Raw genomic sequence first — 19,028 nt, 5'->3', positions numbered from 1 at the left:
TGATTTCTCCTCTGATCTTTATAATTTCCTCCCTTGTATGAGCTTTGGGGTTGTCCTGCTCTCCTTTTTCTAGAAGCTTGAGGTTCAGCATCAGGTTATTTAATTGGGCTTGTTCTTTTTTCCTAATATGCGTATTCACTACTATGAATTTCCCTCGTAAGACTGCTTTCATTGTGTCCCATAGATTCCCATATGTTGTATTGTCATTGTCATTTAATTGAAGGAACTGTCTGATTTCTTCTTTAATTTCCTCTGTGACCCATTGGTTATTCAGAAGTGTGTTGTTCAATTTCCACATGTGTATGAAATTTTTTGAGTTTCTTTTGCTATGGATTTCCAATTTCGTCGCACTATAGTCTGATAATGTACAGGGGATAAGCTCAATTCCTTTGCACTTACTTAAATATGTTCTCTGTGTGAGTATGTGGTCTATTTTGGAGAATGACCCATGTGCAGCTGAGAAGAATGTGTATCTGATTTTGTGGGGTGGAAGACTGTGTAAACATCTGTTCAGTTCATTTGTTCAAGTGTTCAATTGAGTTCTAGTATTTCATTACTTATTTTTAGTCTAGTTGATGTATCTGTTTGTGACAGTGGGGTGTTGAGGTCACCCACTACAATTGTTTTAGTGCATATATGACTTTTCATGTCCATTAGTATTTGTTTTATATAGTTGGGCGCACTAGTGTTTGGTGCATAGATATTTATGATTGTCATCTCTTCCTCTTGGATTCTTCCCTTTACAAGGATGTAGTGTCCTTCTTCATCTCTCTTAATCAGTGTTGGTTTGAAATCTACTTGATCTGCCAAGAGGATAGCTACTCCTGCTTTTTTTCAGGTTCCTGTCACATGGAGTATTGTTTTCCACCCTTTAACTTTCAGTCTATGAGTTTCCTTTTGAATTAAGTGTGTTTCTTGTATGCAGCATATTGTTGGATTTTGCCTCTTGACCCATTCTGCCAGTCTATTTCTTTTGATTGGCGAATTGAGACCATTAACATTGATGGTTATAACTGAAACGTATTGACTTGTCATTGCCATGACTTTTTGTCTTTGTTGGGTTCTCCCCCTTTACATTTAATTTCTTGTCATGCCAGATGGGTTCATTCTGCTTTGCTTCCTGGGGTTGTGATCCTCAATGTCTGTTCCTAGGATATTGTGTAAAATTCTTTGGAGTGCTGGTTTGGTATCCACGAAGTTCCTAAGGTGCTCTTTGTCATGAAAGTATCTTATTTCTCCATCCATTTTGAAAGATAGTTTTGCAGGGTACATCAATCTGGGTTGGAGGCTGTTTTCTTTTAGGGCTTGGAATATGTCACTCCAAGCTCTTCTTGCCTTGATTATTTGTGTTGAGAAGTCTGCTGTGATTCTGATGGGCTTTCCTTTGTATGTGATTTGCTTCTTTTCTCTAACTGTTTGTAGAACTTTGTTCTTCTGTTGAGTTTCTGGAATCTTAACAATTATATGCCTATGTGTAGATTTTTTTTGATCAAGGCTATTTGGAGTCCTATATGCCTCACTTATCTGTATGTCAAGCTCTTTTCCCCTGCTTGGGAAGTTTTCTGCCATTATTTCTGTGAAGAGATTTTTTATGTCATCTCCACTCTCTCCTGTTTCTTCATTGAGCCCAATCAGTCTTATGTTATTCTTCTTTGCATCATCTAGCAGCTGCTGGATTGATTTCTCATGTTCCCTTATAATTTTGAAGCAATTTTTCTTTTCCTGGTCACTAATTGCAATCGTATGTTCTATATCTGAAATTCTCTCCTCATATTGGCTCATTCTGCTGTGTAGACTTTCAGTGGAGTTTTTCATGTCCTGGAAATCTATTTGCATCTGTTTTATGGATTCCATTTGTTTCTTATGTTGGGATTCCATCATGTTCCTCAGCTCCTCTCTAGATTTATTAATCATGTCTTGCACTAGGGGCACAATTTCTCCTGTTATCTGAGAAATTATTTCTGATTTCATTTTTTCCAGATTCCCTTTTGTTGCCAGTTCAGTGGATCCAGGTGGTTGAGTATCAGAGTGTTCCATCTCATTTCCCTTTGGGGTTGCTGTAGGTGATCTGGAAGTCTGGTTTTTAGACTTATTTACATGTTTTCTCTTTTCACCTGGAGGGGGGCCTGTTAGTGCCTTCACAGATTACCTCCTCTGAGCTGGGAGAGGTGGGACAGGGGCCGGGCACAGCGTAGGGATGGTGGCCCAAAAGCCCTTTCCTGTGGGCTGGGAGCAGCGGGAGGGAAGGTAGCCAGGAAGCCCCTTCCTCTGGACCAGGAGCAGTGGGATGGTGGCTCAGAAGCCCCTACCTCTGGGCCGGGAGTGGTGGGAGGGATGGTGACCCAGAAGCCCCTTCCTCTGGGCCAGGAGCAGCAAGACAGAAGGTGGCCCAAAAGCCCTTTCCTCTGGCTGGGAGCAGCAGGAGGGATGGTGACCGGGCAGCCCCCTCCTCTGGACCAGGAGCAGTGGGACGGTGGCTCAGAAGCCCCTACCTCTGGGCCGGGAGCATCGGGACTCAGTACTGTGGTCTGTTGGTCCGGTGTCCTCTGCGTCTTTGTAGTGTGGAACCAGGTGGCTGTACAGACGAGCGGGGGATGGGGTCCAGTGGATTGTTGCCGGGGCGCAGGCTGATTCGGTGTGTTCCACGCGACTTGGGACCTCGGTAGGGCATGCACAGACCTGCCTGTCTGCAGCGGGGTGATTCGGCATCTTCCCCATGACTCGGGACCTCAGTAGGGCGTGTCTACATGCTTTGAGTCTATAAAACAGGCCTGCAGTGGTGGTGGCCTGCAAAGCAAACGAGGCGAATAGAGTGGAGAGAAGAGCATGAACACAGGAGGCTTCGTCTATGGGGCTTGGCATTGAAGTGAGGGAGAACCAGCCCAGAGACTCACAGGTTCTGGATTAATTTTTAAATGGAAGGTTTGTCACTGTCGCCTGGGATAGGGAATTCATGGGGGTACATATTAGGAGGAATTGTTTAAAATTGCTTTAGTAACCATTCTTATCTTATAATTTGTACCAGACCGTTAAGAATCCTAAGTGGCAAATAAGAGCAATTAGCTCCCTAGAATAGTTTTTAAAAGCCATTTTTCTTCAGTATGAAAAATAATGGTATTTTAGTTCCATTCAAACTTGGATAGTTATAGCATCAGTAAACCAGTAAATTGTAGCATACGGATTCAGTTAATCCATCTAAGCTATCACAAGTGAATTGAATCACTTCATCATTTTGGTTACTGTATTAATAGGAAAGAGATTGACCTTATCATTTCCCAACCCTTTATGATTCGATACTTCAAGTGGTTGCATCATAATCAAACCTCAAAAACCATTTGGAAGAAGTCTCAAGTCTCAGGTTAAAATCTGTTCTATGAGAAAATAAAAACCAAAGAACAGATGTAGATATTGGAGGCTTAGGTCTGAGGAGCCAGGAGCTGTGCCCACCACTGGGGCCTGTGGTGTCCTCTCCTGCCCAGACCAGCTCAGAGATGCCAGCTAGACATAGGAGCCAGCCCCCAAGAATATTTACCACTCACGGGTGTCGAGTTAACTTCATCTCCATAGAAAAGATGCAACTTCCAGTGTGAAGTACTACGACTTTTGAGAGTACGTTTTATGTTCACTGAACTGTTGGATCCTACTATTTTATAAGTAAGATAAACCTTACCGCTGCCTAAAACTGCACATTTTACACAGAAGTCCATAAACCACATATGTTGTGAGTCCTCGGACACTTGCCTGGCCAAGTTGGCATGGAGTGACAACAGCAAGGATCGTGGTGTAAATGTTTCAATCCAGGGGTGACAGTGCCCTCACTATGAGCACAGAAGGGCTGGGGCAAAGAGTTCCTGAATTCCTGCCATGCAGACTTCTTGCCAGGTGAAAGACACACACACACACACACACACACACACACACACACACATGCTACATCAGGCTTTTCACAGGATTGGACTCATGGCATTTGCTGGAGCTATGTTTTCATTTAAGAGTCAGCATCCAAAAGATGCTGTAATGAAGATGCTGGCCATGGAGGAGAATGACGTCATCTGTCTTTCTAGTTTGGGTGGTGTGGAGATGCATGAACCAGGAGGAATGGGAGCAGATAGTACAGAAGTGACCCTGAATGCTTTACATATTTCCTGATAAAAGACTATGATGTTACAAACACAAAGAACTCCTGAGTAGTGTCCATTGTAAAAAATATACATGTATAAAGGATAGATTACAAGAAAAGAAACCTCGTAGGGATATTTAGAACAATAACAAAGTAGCAACTGTGCTTCTGGTTAAAGCTAGTGGTATGGGCACACATGGACAGCTACCTTTCTCTCTACTGGAAATTTGCTAATTAAACATTAGCAAGTTTGTTTTTTCAATCCTCTAATAATCCTCCAAAGACAGAAAAAAAGAAAGAGAAAGTGCTAGATTTTATTTTTTAAATGCAGTTGGGAAACATATCCAAGGTGAATGAAGCCAAGACCTGCAGAAGGGAGCTGCAGAAAAGCGCTGACTCAGCATCCAACCCAGACCGTACCAACTAGTTTGCAAGGTCTGCACTGACTGGGGTCTGGAAGTTTGGATTTTGGGAAAGATTTCACCATGCCCGGGATGACAACAGGCTTACTATGCCAAACTCTGTGCAAACAGCGTGGCACTCACTGAACAGCTGTGGCCCTCGGGGGTGTCTGAAATTTGGGTACATGACAGACAGAGAGGTCAACGTGCCAGACCCCAGTGAAACTCCTGAGCCCCGACTCTGGTGAGCTTCCCTCACAGAGACAGATTTCACATGTGTCACCAGAGCCACCTTCTTGGTGCTTGGTTTCGTGGGCACCAGCGCACATGTGCCTTTTCTCTCCACTGGTTTAGCTTTGTAGCTTCTCGTTGTAATAAATTACAGCAGGCAGTATCGACACACGGAGTCTGACGAATGTTGCTACTTAGGCAGAAACTAGAAACGTCTTGGCCATGCCTAGCTCATGGGTGGTAAGATTCATCCCAGTTCATAGCCTTGACTCCGGAGAGCTCAGGAATCAGTACCCTCACGTTCTTTGCTAGTGGCAAAATAGTTTGCATTTAAGAAGTGATCAGACCTGCAGACCTACCTTCCTCTTTAAGAAGAGTCCTAGGGTGAAAGATAGGAACCAAGAGAAATTATGTAAAGGTGCAAATTTCCAACGATGAATGTCATTATATTGTATACCTAAAATGTACCAATGATTAGAATGAATAATCGATAATGCACAACAGGAAGAAAAGGTCCAAAGGGGTAGGGGCAGTGGGAGGGGCGGGGGAAAGGAAAGAAGGGAAAGGAAAAATGATGAGAAACAGAAAAAATGGAAATAAAGTCTTTGTAAATAGGGAAGGGTGGAGGGGGTGAAGGGAGGGCTAGGGAAAAAAAAAAAAAAAAGAAGAGTCCTAGACCTATTTTATCTGTCAAAAAGCAGGAAGTTTATTCTCTGGAGAGAAAACAGAAGAGTTTCTGGGCCTCAGGGCACTGGGGGCTGGAACTGAGAAAGGCTGATGCCCAGAATAACTGGCAGCTAGACACGGAGAGCCCAGCTCTCTCCCTTCCTTCATCCCCCTGGTGCCTGCAGACTCTGCCCCACAGTCAGGCAGAGCGGGACACCAGGGCATCCCTGCAGAGCGCCCCAAGAAAGGCTTCAGATTCTGACAGCTTTCTCTGTCCAATGACCCAGCCAGGCCCCACCTCGGTCCTGCAGTTGGTACAGTCACTGCCTGGCAGAATATCTGGTGAATGAGTGACAAGTTCATAGAAACTGAACCACCTCCTAAAACACAAGAGAGCCTTTTTTTTTTTGTACCGGGGATCGAACTTGGGTCCTTGCGCTTGCAAGGCAGATGGCGGAACCACTGAGCTAAATCCCCAGCACAAGAGAACTTTTGAGTTGGACTGGAAGCGAACAAGACAGGAATAGAAGTGAATCACAGTTTACCATATCCCTCTGGCATGAATGGTCCTCACCTCGTGATTAGTACAAACACTGGATTTGATCTAACCGACATTAAGATGTAACTATGTGAAGACTGTGGGAGATGGGAAGACTGCAGGAATGTAACAGGCACAGGAAGGGTGTCAGACAGGAAAGGGTAGAGTCCTGCTTTTCCATGGTGCATGGCTAATGTACAGTGCCTAATACTGGAAAATTCACATTAGCACTCTGAAAGTAAATACAAAAATATTCAACTGAAAGATATAGGGAAAGTACAGAGTAGTTTTCTTATAACAAAACTTAGAGAGTGATTTAACTCTTGTTTTATATGTGTAGCTAACATTGATTAAAAATATGTTAAAATATGGGCACAAGTAAGTATATGTACTGTTGGTTTTCCCTCTAGTAGAACATCATTTATTGTCAGATGGAAGACTTGTGATGTAGTACTGCATGAAAGATTAACCCCTGTGATTCTTACTGTGAGGCTACAGAATTCACAGTTACTGTCAAATAAATTAGCAAGTGTCCCAGGCAGATTTTTATCATCCTAGTCCTCAGTTCTGCCCCCATCCAAGTCCCATAGCCTGGCCCACTCAGCAGACCTTCAGATCCACTCTCTGCTCCCCTCCCCAGGACCCTTCCATTGCTGGGTGGAAGGAAGGTACCTGGGAGTGAGAGAAAGGAAGGAAAACCATACGTTGTATTCATAGAGGAAGTGCAGAAATCTTACAGATTGAAGTATCAGTTTTGTGTCTCCATGTGGATACTCAGAGACCCCAGTGCTTTGAATCTATAATTCCAGGGCTTATAATATCCATGAATCTTAACAAATATTATGTAGTCTGATAAGAAAAATATGCTTCTGTCCTATTAACTTTAAACTCTTAAAGAAAACACCCAAACTTACCATCAGAATAACCAGCTTCTTGAGTTACCTATCAAGTGAAATGAAGATGTTTTACACAGAATCAGCATTCTTTTTACATGTGATGTTGTTTATTGATTTAAAGTCATTGTTGATGCTTGAGAAACTGCCAGTTGTACTTGGAGATGACTGGAGTACTGACCATTCTGCAAAATGCCTATTTTCACATAAATATGTTTCTAATTTTGTAGAGTAGCTTTGAGTATCTTAGGATTTGACATTTTGGGTAACCTTATCTTTCTTTAAAAGAAAGGAGTTCCTCCTGAGATTCATGCCACAGGGTAAGAAACTCTGCCTTTCCCTCCAGGAGTACCAGCCTTGCAACACCAACCCGTGTCCCGAGCTGAAGAAAACCACACCCTGGACACCATGGACGCCCGTCAACATCTCTGACAATGGCGGCCACTATGAGCAGCGATTCCGATACACCTGCAAAGCCCGCCTGCCAGATCCGAACCTGCTGGAGGTGGGAAGGCAGAGAATCGAAATGCGGTACTGTTCTAGTGACGGAACCAGCGGCTGCTCCACGGATGGTGAGTCGCAGTGTCAGAGGGACTGACTGCTCCCATCCAGAGGCCTGCTCTTGTGTTGACGGTCACAGACAGACACACAGGGCGGTTTTCTTTGCAATTATGCTTAGCAGCTCTTGTTGCAATGATCTTGCAGAGTAGAATTAACTTGAAGGAAAGACCTTTACTATAGGAATTTAGCCCTTTATCTGTGGGGGATAATTCAGAGGCTCCCAGCGATTGCACTTTAGGCACAACAAGAGACAGGAAGAGATTAGCAACACTAAACCCTAAATAAAATAGAACAACTATAAAAATAAAATATAATAAAAGCTATGTGGTCTCCCTCTTCAAAAAGTCAAGACAAATACCAATATTTTTGGCTTGTGGTTGAAACCATGGAGCCGTGATGAGGAAGCATACTGTATTAAGTTGACTCTGAATTTGATCCCCAAAGTAGCACTGTGCTTCTCACAGATCCAGAGGAGTCTGTGCCCAGTAAATCTCCCTGTGTTGCAATGGAAAGCTCCAAATGGTGACCACCAGCTACTCTTACAGATCTAAGGTCCCCAAAGCGGCTCCCGGGAGCTGGGGCCTGCCTGGCCGGGTGGAGGCTGGCAGCTCCTGCTAAGCACCTTCTGCTTTAGAAGCACTTTCTCGTCCAGTGTTTTGTCCTTACTGGCATCCACCCCTGCTACCTCAGAGGGCTGCTCTCTGTGGTTAAAGGATCGCACACACTTATTGTCTCTTAAAAGAATACAGTGTTGTCACACTGATGAAGGGTTTTATGAAAATAAGCATACAACATAAATAAAACCACCACCACCCACCTAGAAAAATGAGCAACAGAATGACAGTTGCTCCTTATTAATCTTGTAAAATTTCAACATCATTAGCAGAATTCACATAGGATGAAACTCTAGGTAAAAGATGACCAAAGGCCCAGCTTAAAGGTCTGCACTCTGTAAGGGATGATCCTGCAATCTCCAGTTAGCGTCATGATATAAAACACAAGATTTCACATAAAGATTTCAGGCCTTTCAGAATTTTTTCTGGTATAAGTGGGTACCATGAATTTTTTAAAGATAACTATGCCCCGTGCAATTTTTTAAAGGTGGAGATGCGCATTGCTTGGGGCACACTTATGCTAAGGTGTTATTAGTTGTTAATCTGGTTTACATCTAACTGATCTTCTTATAGTATATTGCCACTCTGGCAATCCTCTTTTCGATTTATTCACTTATTCCCCAATTTCAAAGCAGACTGAATTGTCTCATTTCTCATGGCAGCAAGTGAAGGGGAGAAAAATGAACAATGGTTTCTCTAAAATTAGCTTTTCTTTTTCAAACTTATATTCTTTATTTCTCTATTCTTGGATGCAGATAAAGCCAAAGCTAATGTTTGTTTTAAATGTTAATAATCTAAAGTATGGAAACATTTAAAATGCATTTATAAATGACATTCTATATTTTCTCCAAAAGTGTATCCTGGGCATGGCTTGGAAAGAACTTCCTGTGTCTTAATGGCTTTAAATCCTAATGGCCATCCTCACCTTTTGTTATTGACATCTTCAGAACAGAAAATTGGACTCATTTGCCTCTGACCACACAAAATGAGGCTTAATTGTTCAGAGATGTCCTTTATTGATTACCCACAAAATACTGGTTCATCACAGAAAAGCACTTCTAATTCATTTTCTCTGAAGAATACCTGGCCTACATTTCACAGGCAGAGTTTCAAAGTAAACAACAAAGTTACTCCAGGGTGTGCAGAATTACGGTCATGTTTGTTTTCTCCTGACTATGAGTCCTCAGAACTTCCCTACATCCTTAGAGGCATTTGTTAAAACTTGTGTTCCATGGCCTAAAGCTGAGGAAATTATTGAATATTTTTATTGTAACTGGAGAGGGATTTTCATCAAATTAAACACACATTTTGACTAGGATTGTTTAAGGGATTGCCTGCTCCCAGCAGACCTAATATATAGTAAGTCTGCAAAGAGTGTGGGCTGACATATGAGGAAGACCATTTTCCCACCTACCCTGGATTCCAGCTGCTGCTATTGCCACTGGTCCATTGGTTCTTGGAAAACAGTTGTCAGCAAGTATGCTCAAACCTAACAGGCACATGAGACATTGGCAGAGTTGTTCAGGGGTGCGTTTAGAGAATGCAGGACATGCATTCTCTAAAGCAGAGAGGTGTCTCTGTGGCCTGTGTCCCATGAGCGGTTAATGCGGCCCCTCGTGAAGAAGCAGGCTTAGCAAATGTCTGAAACTAACCCGTGGTTCCTGAGGGCAGTTTGCTGTAGAATTTCTATGGGAAGTGAGAAAGGTCAATTTTCTTTAGAGGTTCCTACGTAAAATAAATGGACAACCAATACAGGACCGAATAACTGTGTAGGGAATTCGCCACACTGACAAATGGAGCTTCCTTTGTGCATAGCAGCCGTGGGAAAGAAGCCCAGGTTCTAGCAGGTTGTCACTCAGCTGTACTAGTTTTTGGCTTCTGGAGTGTGAAAAGGGTTTCCTTGGATTGGAGAAGGTAATTGCAGGCATAAAGTGACGGAAAGAGGCCAGGCTAGGCCGAGGCCCCTGGCTGAGCCCCGCGGTCATCCTTGGCCTTTCCTCCGCAGGGCTTTCCGGGGACTTCCTGCGCGCAGGGCGGTACTCGGCCCACACAGTCAACGGCGCGTGGTCAGCCTGGACGTCCTGGTCCCAGTGCAGCCGCGACTGCAGCAGGGGCATTCGGAACCGGAAGCGCGTGTGCAACAACCCGGAGCCCAGGTACGGAGGGATGCCGTGCCTGGGCCCGTCCGTGGAGTACCAGGAGTGCAACATCTTGCCCTGCCCAGGTGAGTGCACGTCGTCCTCTGCAAAGGAGCAGGACAGTCGGGCACCTTGGGCGGGCTTCTAATTCACCCAGGCGCGCTCATAGGCAGCATCAGTCCCTGTGGGATTAACCACGTCTCCAAAAAGGAAAAAAGGAGGGGACAGGAAGAATGATAGAGGAGTCCTCGATTCCCCACTCTGTGCCGCTCATCTGACGCCAAATCCAGCCACTCCATCGCGCGTTAAACTTGCCACTCAGCCCCTCTTCAGGGCACCAAGCAGTTTGATTTCTAAGATTGTGGCTTTCATGGACCCAGCAAGGGCCTCCTCTCTCTAGATTGCACTGGCAGAGAGATAAATATGGTCTGGGCTGGATTGTGTTCATTCTTTCCATTTTGTTTCTAAAACAAATTAAAACATTCCCACGAGCCACTGCAAGCTCTGTGGGCCCTCGGCCCTGTGCCTGATGGTCTGGAGAGATGTGTGGTGTCCCTGAAATGCATGTCAGCTGCTTTCTGGACCCCAGTGGGCCCAGGGCCCCATGAGACGCCCCCGCATCCTCCTCCAGGTCACAGTGGCGGGGTGTGGTGTGAGTACAGAGCCCTCCCCAGTACCACTGGGTCCTGTGTCCTCCCCACATTGTCATGCCACCAAATCCCGAACAAGCATGAGGACATTAAAATGAGACCTAGGAGCTCAGGGTTTTTGATGAGACGCTGGTTACAGTCCCTCTGCCTTCCTCCTTCAGCATCTGACCCTGTGTCTGCCTTCCTCCTGGCACTGCCCTGGGTGGGGCCCTGTCACCTCCATGGGTTCCACTGCCCTTCCCACGGGCACAGGCTCTGGGCCCTGGTACCTCACAGCTGCCGATCTCCATCTGTCGCTCAGAGTATTGCCTTTGCCTTCTGTCTGGATGGACCCTATGAGGTGGAGATTCTTAGGACGTCTCACTCACCACTGCTGCAGCCTCAGCTTCCAGCCCAGGCCCAGCGCAGCCTGAATGATGATGAAACAAGCTCTGCCCTCATCTCCTCTCCTTCCTTGTTCATCCTGTGCAGCACACGCTCTTGGATGACCCATTCTGTGCTGCTCACAGAGTGTATGCAAAGACACAGTGCTGCAGTCCAGGTCAGGAAGGACCCTTTCTGAGAATGATGCCAACCTGATGGCTAAGTTGGTGACACCATGCAGTGGCCACACCAACCAAAGACCTACTGACCTTGAATCATGACAGTGACACCAACCAGGTTGCTCCTGAACTGAGTCTGAGGGGAACACAGGAGTTAGTCACACTGACAAGCAGGGATGGTGTGTGGGAGGTGGTGTGTGTGTGGCGGGGAGTCATTCCAAACATCAGTACAACGCTTTGAAGGCATAAGGTCTTAGCATCTTTTTCCATAGGTGCACACAACTTTCTGAGTTCCTTGAGTGGGAAACTGACTTACAGTAGTTGCTTAACGAGGATTTGTTGAATGGATGAATGGATGGATGAATGATCAGGTGGATGGATGGACCAGTGATGGACAGGTAGATGATGGATGGGTAAAAGTGAAAATAACACGTCCCCAGCTTTGTATCTGAGGCTTGCAATGATGTCCCTGCTCTTACAGCTGTACTCCTCCTAGGGCATCTCTTCCTGAATTTCTCCAGCCTCAGGGAATCTTCCTCTGAACACCCAACTTTCCCAGCCAGGCTGATGCTGAGGCTGGGAAAGGTCACCGAGCCTGTCTTTCCCACAGCCCCAGTGAGAAGATTCCTCCCCGGCTGCTGGGAGGAGGCCCGTGGGTGATATGGCTAGATTTGAGTCAGCTGTAAACTGGATGGAGGGAGGGTGTCTGGGAATGTCAGGATCCTTCCACTCCCTGCCCCTCCTCAGGCTCCAGATTCCTTACTGCCATCAGCAGAGCCTGAAGATTCCTCCAGATGTTCAGACACTGCCCTCATTCCTGTTGAGAGTCCCTGTCTCTCTCAGAGATACTTTGGAGCATCCTCTGTGGATGTTTTTAGTTATCTCAAAATAGCTCTGCCCCCCATTTTCCTTTAAAAGCCAAGATTCCCAAAAGTGTTGTGGAATTAGTCAGAACACCCATGTCACTTTCTACCAAGGAGTGGATGCATTCAAGGCTGGATAGTGCACATGTCAACTCTCCCGCTGACCTCCTAGAAAATTCCTATAAATACACCAGAATGTAGCTCAGCAAGGAAGAGCAGAAAGCCCAGAGCTCCAGCAGCTCAGCTGCACCGTCCTGGAGAAGCAGTCATAAGGCTGTTTTTACCCATTTGAGACATTCTCTGGTTTAACCCTGTTGGGTCTTAGTGAACAATTACAAATGGATCTTGTGTTCCATTAAAAATAGTTTTTCATTTTGATTTAGAATGTAAATAAATCTTAATCTAGGGGAACATAAAATACCCTGTAAGTTAATCAATGAAAAATTTCATCTCCAATTCTCATGTGTATATTAAATTATAATAAGGTTTTAAAGATGATGATGCTAGGGTCAACTGATCCCTTCTGTATGCTCTGGGTTCATCTAACTAGCGCCTTCTGTACGTCGATGGTTTCCAATGTGGAGAAATAGCTGCTTCTCCTTCACACCTTTTCCTCATGTCATGATTGATTCAGTGCCCAAGAATCCAGACCTTGACCTACAAACGTAAGCAAAAGGTGGCTCTTCAGTGCTCTGCAGTATTTAAACAAGAGGAAAACAACCTCAAAGTTTTCTTTAGGCCCCATAAAGCCTTCCACAGAAAACATAAACTCTTTTGAGCATATTTGACTGAAAGGGTCCCATGTGGTCTTTGTTCTGCAAACAATAAACGCGAGGGAGGAACACTGAGTCCTGGAGGGGCCACTGTCTGAATCAGGAGAATCTGACAAGTGTGTGCTCTCTGGGGAACGCCTGCCCGTCACCCATGGTGTGCAAGGACACTGTCTCATGCAGGGCTGGTGGCTGCATGGCTGGTGCAGGAGCCTGGTTCTCAGAGATCCTTAGGGAAACAGAGAGCCCTGCTGTCCTTCAGTGGGAAGCCCTGTGGTCCATGCCACATGCGGGTTGCAGGAATCAACACTGCACATTCGCGTATTCTGAGAGACCATCAGTGCCAGACTTTCTTCCCCTGGGTGTGCACAGGATGCCCAACACAGGTGTGTCTCGTTTGATTCTGCTGTCTTTGATCACTGGTAACTATACTCTGTTTTATTTTTCTGTAGTGAGGGAGTATTTAGCTAGGATTCCTGGAATAAGAGTTTCTGTCCTCTTCCATTGACTTAAACCATGAATTTCATTTGACCAAAAATAATTCCCCATAATTACTTGTTTTGATTCCTTGAGAGGAACATGGATCTGAGCTTGAGTGTGTTTCAGGATTCCCGTGAGCTGGGCTTTCCTAGGTAAATCAGAGGGTGGTACAAGCCATGAGATGATTCTCACGAAGCATTTTGGTGTGAAAATGCCGGGAGCTATGTGAACTCAGACTCTGGTGATGGGCACGGCCTGTGTCCAGTCTGCCCTGACTTTTCTCGGCTCCCCACTCATGTCTCTGCAACCTAACTCTCTGTGCCTCACCTGAGATTTTGAGAACATTCCCAGGGCCCTTGTAAGTGGAAAACTTACCAAGTCTCTGCTTCCCCTTCTTCTCCTGTTCCTACTCCTGTTCCTCCTCCTCCTCCTCCCCCTCCTCCTCCTGTTATTATTACTGCTATTTTTATTGTCATTCCCAGCCTCATTCCACCCCTGAAGCACTATCCTTTGCTCATTTACTCGTTTGTTTTGCATCCTTGACCCCAAAGTCCCTGCATCCCCATTCAGAGTTCTAAATGCCCTGTCACAAAGAAAGCTATTGCGTTAAGCTTTGTTTTCTGTAGTTTCCACTTTAGAAATGCATCAGCCTTCCTGATATGAATGGATTCTGCAGAATTCAATGTGCTCTTCTATCCTGCACAAACGCCATGTCCACATCTCTGAGGCAGTGCTCCGGGGCAGCGGGGTGGTGGTGCGGGTTCAAACTGTGACGCAGGGACAGCACTGAAAGGACAGGACGTGAAGCCAGGTTTGAAATTGTTCAGGGCATAGGGTGATTATAGCCCTGGAAACTGCCTGCAAGAGTGAAACACCCACTTCCCAGTTCTTCAAGCACATCCTTGAGGGCAGTGGAAGAGGTAGAGATGGTGTGAGCCCCTAATTCGTGCTCCCCAGTGGGACGCTCACATGCACCCCAAACTGTGCACACTTCCAACAGCACTTCCTCTCTCTGTCCAGACGTGGACCATCCATGCTGAGGAAAGCTATCATGATCCCAGAAGGATGGCTGTGTTTGTGTCCAGGGAGGAACATCAAACTAGGCCAGATGTGAGTTGGCATAAAGAGGAGCAAATGCTCCTTGAAATACCTCAGGAGAGCGTGTGTATGTACATCAGCTTCCTTGAGTGAGACTGTTAAAATTGCATGATTATGACAAATTGGCAAATAAGCACATCAATCTTTTAGGGTTTTTTTTTTTTTACTAAGTTGTGATCACTGAACATGAAATCTACTCTCTGAATGCGTGCGTAAGTGTATGACGCCATTGGCAGCCAGATGTCCAGTCTGGTCCAGCAGATCTCCAGAACTTGCTCATCAACAGTGACTCTCTATGAACCCTCCTCTCTACCCCGGAAAACACCATTTTACTCGCTGCTTGTTTGGCTTTGGCTATTTTAAATACTATATGTGAGTGGGCTCATGAGGACTTGCCTTTCTGCATTTAGCATCTCCTTCGGGCTCGTCCATGTTCTGGCACATAGCATGATCTTTGTAAAGACTGAATAATATTCCCTTGTATCTGCATACCACATTTGCTTTATCCATTCCCTTCAATGTTTGTATATCTTATCTACTGTGTAGGGTAAGTACTGTAATGAACCAAGGAATGCTATGCTCCCGGTTTCAGTTTATTTGGAGAGCTCAATTTTAATTTCTGGATGTGTACCCGGAAATAGGATTGAATGGTGGGTCATATGGGAACTCAATTTGTAAGTCTTTGAAGAATGGCTGTACCATTTTCCGTAGCATCTGCAGCATTTCACTGTCCCACAAACAGTGTCTAATGGCTGCAATTTTTACTCACCCCGGCCAGTACTTTCACTTAAAATAATCATAGCCACCCTAGCAGGCGTGTGGTGCAAGCTCCTTGTGGCTTGATTTGCTTCTCCCCGAGGACTAGCAGGTAGCTTTCAAGTACCTGCTGCCACCCGTCTGTAGGCTCATGGAGCTCTGCCAAGGCTGGGCTTTCAGAGGATGTGGCTCGCTCAGAGTGTGGCTGTGACACCGTCTAATAGACACATTCAGCCCCGGGCCCCATGCTGCCTGCTGTGAGCTGGCATGACCAAGCTCCTCCATGGCATCCGATTCTAAGGTTCTGCCACTGAGCTGCCCTGGAGCGGGCCGTGTGCAAGGACACCCACTAGACACCCAGCTTATGCTCAGCGTGCAGACAGCCAGAGCCAACCAGAGAGCGTCCCCCTGGCGAGAACAGCTGTGAGAGAGGGCTTTGGAAAGTTTCGCAGGTCTCGGCAAACACATGCCTACCTTCTTACTGCTGGTATTATGGGCAGTATCCCATATTTGATTAATTCCTCCTTTCTCATACACCTTATTAACTATTAGGGAAAATGTTAAATTCTGCAAATTTGTATAAACTATTAAGTCACAAAATTTCCAGTTAGATTGCCAGCTTGTTTTTAATTGGGTTCAAATGTTTTTGTTTTATTTTTACTTATTAAAATGTCACCCTGAAGATGACATGATCCTCGAAAATCCTTTTTTTTTAATTATTTTTCTTGAACTCACTATGTAGCCCGGGCTGGCCTCAAACTGGTGGTGATCCTCCTGCCCCAGCCTCCCAAGTGCTGGAATTATAGGCGTGTGCCACCTCGCTTGGCTCAACAATGTTTTATTTTTACCTATGCCTATAGCTAAAGATACATATTACTTCAGTAAGATGTAGTATATGACTATGGGTGTAATAAAATATAATTAAAGTCATTCTAGCCCAAACAACCTAGTGGCTTGAATTATTATGACAATCTGGGTGTGGTTGCCTCTGTTTATGTAGGACACAGAGAAAATCAAATATGATAACAACTGTATACATAGTGCTGCTGAGTTCCTCCCATCAGGTTTTTAATTTGGTTAGCCCTGGCTACGACGGTCTTTTGCACTGCCCCTAGGGTGTTTATGCTTCTTTGACAAAGTCAAACAGAGTGTGGTTGGTTACTCAGAGGAGCCTCAGTTGGGAGCTGACCACACAGCAGGTCATGCCTGACATGGCCACACACCCAGGCCAACGGTAGGTCTCAGCTGCAGCAATGTCACCTGTCTCAGGACTGGGGTCCCCAGACCCAGCAGGACTGGCAGGCTCCAGAATTCAGGACACTGTTCTCGGACATCAGAGATGATGTAAGCAGCCAGAGAGGCCCTCTGTGCTTCAAGTGGAAAGGTTAGGTCAGGAAACCAGGGCTGGCCAACATTCACCTGTGGGGCTGCGTGTGTAACATCCGGCCAGAGTCTGGCTGCAGACGTTTGGATTCCTCCCCTCAGCTATTTGAAGTCTGTGTGGTTACACTTGCTGTGGTTATTTAATGCCTAAATTTAGGAGGCAGCCTTCACAGTTGCCTTCGTAGTGGGACTGTCAGCTCTTCTCTACTAAACTGTTAAAGAGGAAATTGCAATCTAGTTAGTAAGAAAAGCTGTGGCTTGAACCACTGATCCTTGGCTTTAAGTCTTGTCTGGCCAAGTCCCCGATTCAGATATCAAAAGTGAGGAGTAGCTAAGGGTTCACATGAATTAGCTCACAGTATGCCTCATGGTCCGTCTCGGGATCTGGAATTTTTTATTCCACCCATTTCACTCCTTTGTCATCCTCAGGCTTAGATATATGTCTAGAAATAGTTTCTAAAAGAACGCATGAAGAGAACTGAAAAAGTGTAGGGAAGACTATCCAGCCTGAGCTCTGTGAGTGAGAGGAGGTTCTTGAGCCCTGAACCCAGCAAGTGAACAGGAGCCGTCATGGTGCCCACTAATGTGCCTGGCCCTTCAGGTTCTACCTGGAGCTATGTCGGTTGCTCAACTTTGGGTTTCAGAGGGTGACTTTTTTTCCTTCCTAGTGGACGGTGCGTGGTCATGCTGGTCGTCCTGGTCACAGTGCTCGGCAACATGTGGTGGCGGACACTACATGAGGACACGCTCCTGCACAAACCCCGCCCCGGCCTACGGAGGGGACATCTGCCTGGGGCTGCACACTGAAGAGGCCCTGTGTAACACACAGCCCTGCCCAGGTGAGCACCAGGTGCCTCCCCATGACTGTGGGAAGCCACCTCTTTCCATGACATCTGAGTGTGAAGCTGATGATACCGAGTCACAGTGGGACCAGAAAGGGGGACAGAGCAGCCCCACACAGTTACCCTTACTGTGACTTCATAACATGTTGTTCCATAGTAAAGTAACTTTCACTTTGCCTTTAGCACCTCCACGAGATAATGCGCACAAGTTCTCCTAAAACCCAAACTATTTAGGAAATGCGTGCCAATCTGACCTTGAGTTTGCTAATGATTCATAGGCAGCACCTTAAGGGAGACAGAGAGTTGCAGGAAAGAAATGGTGAGCAGTAATTGTAGAGCTCCCACAGGAGTCTGGGAGGATGAGCCGGGGGAGCTGCCCATAGCTCTGTGTTTTCACCCCCACCCTCGAGTCTTCAGAGGATCCACAGAGCAGTGTTCTGGGCGCGTTCTCCGTGGTGACAGGGAGACAGCAAGCAGGCATGCTTGGTGGTCGGAAGACTAGAGAGATCATACAACATGAAGTCAAATCGTAGGGAGAGGACCGAGGCCACGCAAGACCAGAGACTGGTTATAACAAGACTCGCTCAAAATGTGTTACCCGGCAACGGGATCTAAACTTTGCTGTTGAATCTCCAGGCCGGCAACAGAAGACCCTTGAAGCTGCCTGAGGACTCTGGGAGTCAGAATTCCGGTGCTGCCTCACCCCTGGGTGCAGCATCCGTGGAGACGCTGGGGAGAACTCCCCATCCTCCACATGCACTCAAAGGGAGCTTGGTGTTCGGACCTGCACGGATTCTCTGGGTGTGACACTGACATCGAAACACTCATAGTTTATTAGCTTGCCCTGCAGATCTTTCTAGAAAGATCATCCTGGTGCCAATGATATTGAATAGGGCCTAGAAACCAGAATCTCATGGGCATTCCACATTTCTTTTACCTGGGTCAAAGCATACGTTAAAATTCCAAAGTTTCCTTCCAAACTGAATAGAAAAAAATGTCATTTTGTATTGATTAGCAGCCCATAAACAGTAAAGGTTTATCTTTTGAGCTGCTTACATGAATATGAATGCTGATCCTGTCTTATCGCACACCTGTACGCACCTGGGTGAACTGCACAGGCCCCAGCACATCTTCCACTGAGGGCAAAGTGTCCTTCCTTCCCTCAACTTCTGTCCTGGACCCAAGACATGGGAATTGTCCTTATGAGCCTCAGTAGCCCCGGATGGATTCTACCTCTGGGATATGCAAAACTGTTTCCACAAATCCTCTTGGATTCTGCACAACTGTTTCCACAACAGAGATAAAGGGCTTTCAGCTCCAGTTCAGCCTTCAGGAAACCCTGGGAGCACGGTTGCCCCTCTCACCCGGGCATGGGCCCCGTGGAGCATGCTCAGTGGTTGTGCAGGAAGGTGCCCGAGGGCTGCCCTTTGTAGTGCAGCACTGTCCGGTAGAGATGTCGCATCAGTCACTTGTGTGCCCCGC

The 19,028-nt window shown here is 46.0% G+C and overlaps 1 protein-coding gene across 7 annotated transcripts in view; it reads left to right on the top strand.

Moving 5' to 3' along the window:
• The window catches only part of Sema5a (semaphorin 5A), a 483,148-nt gene that overhangs the window by 449,894 nt on the left and 14,226 nt on the right, over nucleotides 1–19,028 (top strand). For all 7 annotated transcript variants that reach the window (XM_087189197.1, XM_004845176.4, XM_021258604.2 and 4 more), the window contains 3 exons: nucleotides 7,196–7,421; nucleotides 10,030–10,248; nucleotides 17,373–17,543. In XM_087189197.1, the coding sequence (XP_087045323.1) occupies nucleotides 7,196–7,421; nucleotides 10,030–10,248; nucleotides 17,373–17,543 (616 nt within the window). The remainder of the gene's footprint in view (nucleotides 1–7,195; nucleotides 7,422–10,029; nucleotides 10,249–17,372; nucleotides 17,544–19,028) is intronic.

This window comes from Heterocephalus glaber, unplaced genomic scaffold (genome assembly GCF_053883595.1).
Source record: "Heterocephalus glaber isolate CG9 unplaced genomic scaffold, H.glaber_assembly_v1.0 deba00001537, whole genome shotgun sequence".
Classification (NCBI taxonomy): Eukaryota; Metazoa; Chordata; class Mammalia; order Rodentia; family Bathyergidae; genus Heterocephalus; species Heterocephalus glaber.
This window is presented reverse-complemented; position numbering and strand designations above follow the sequence as displayed.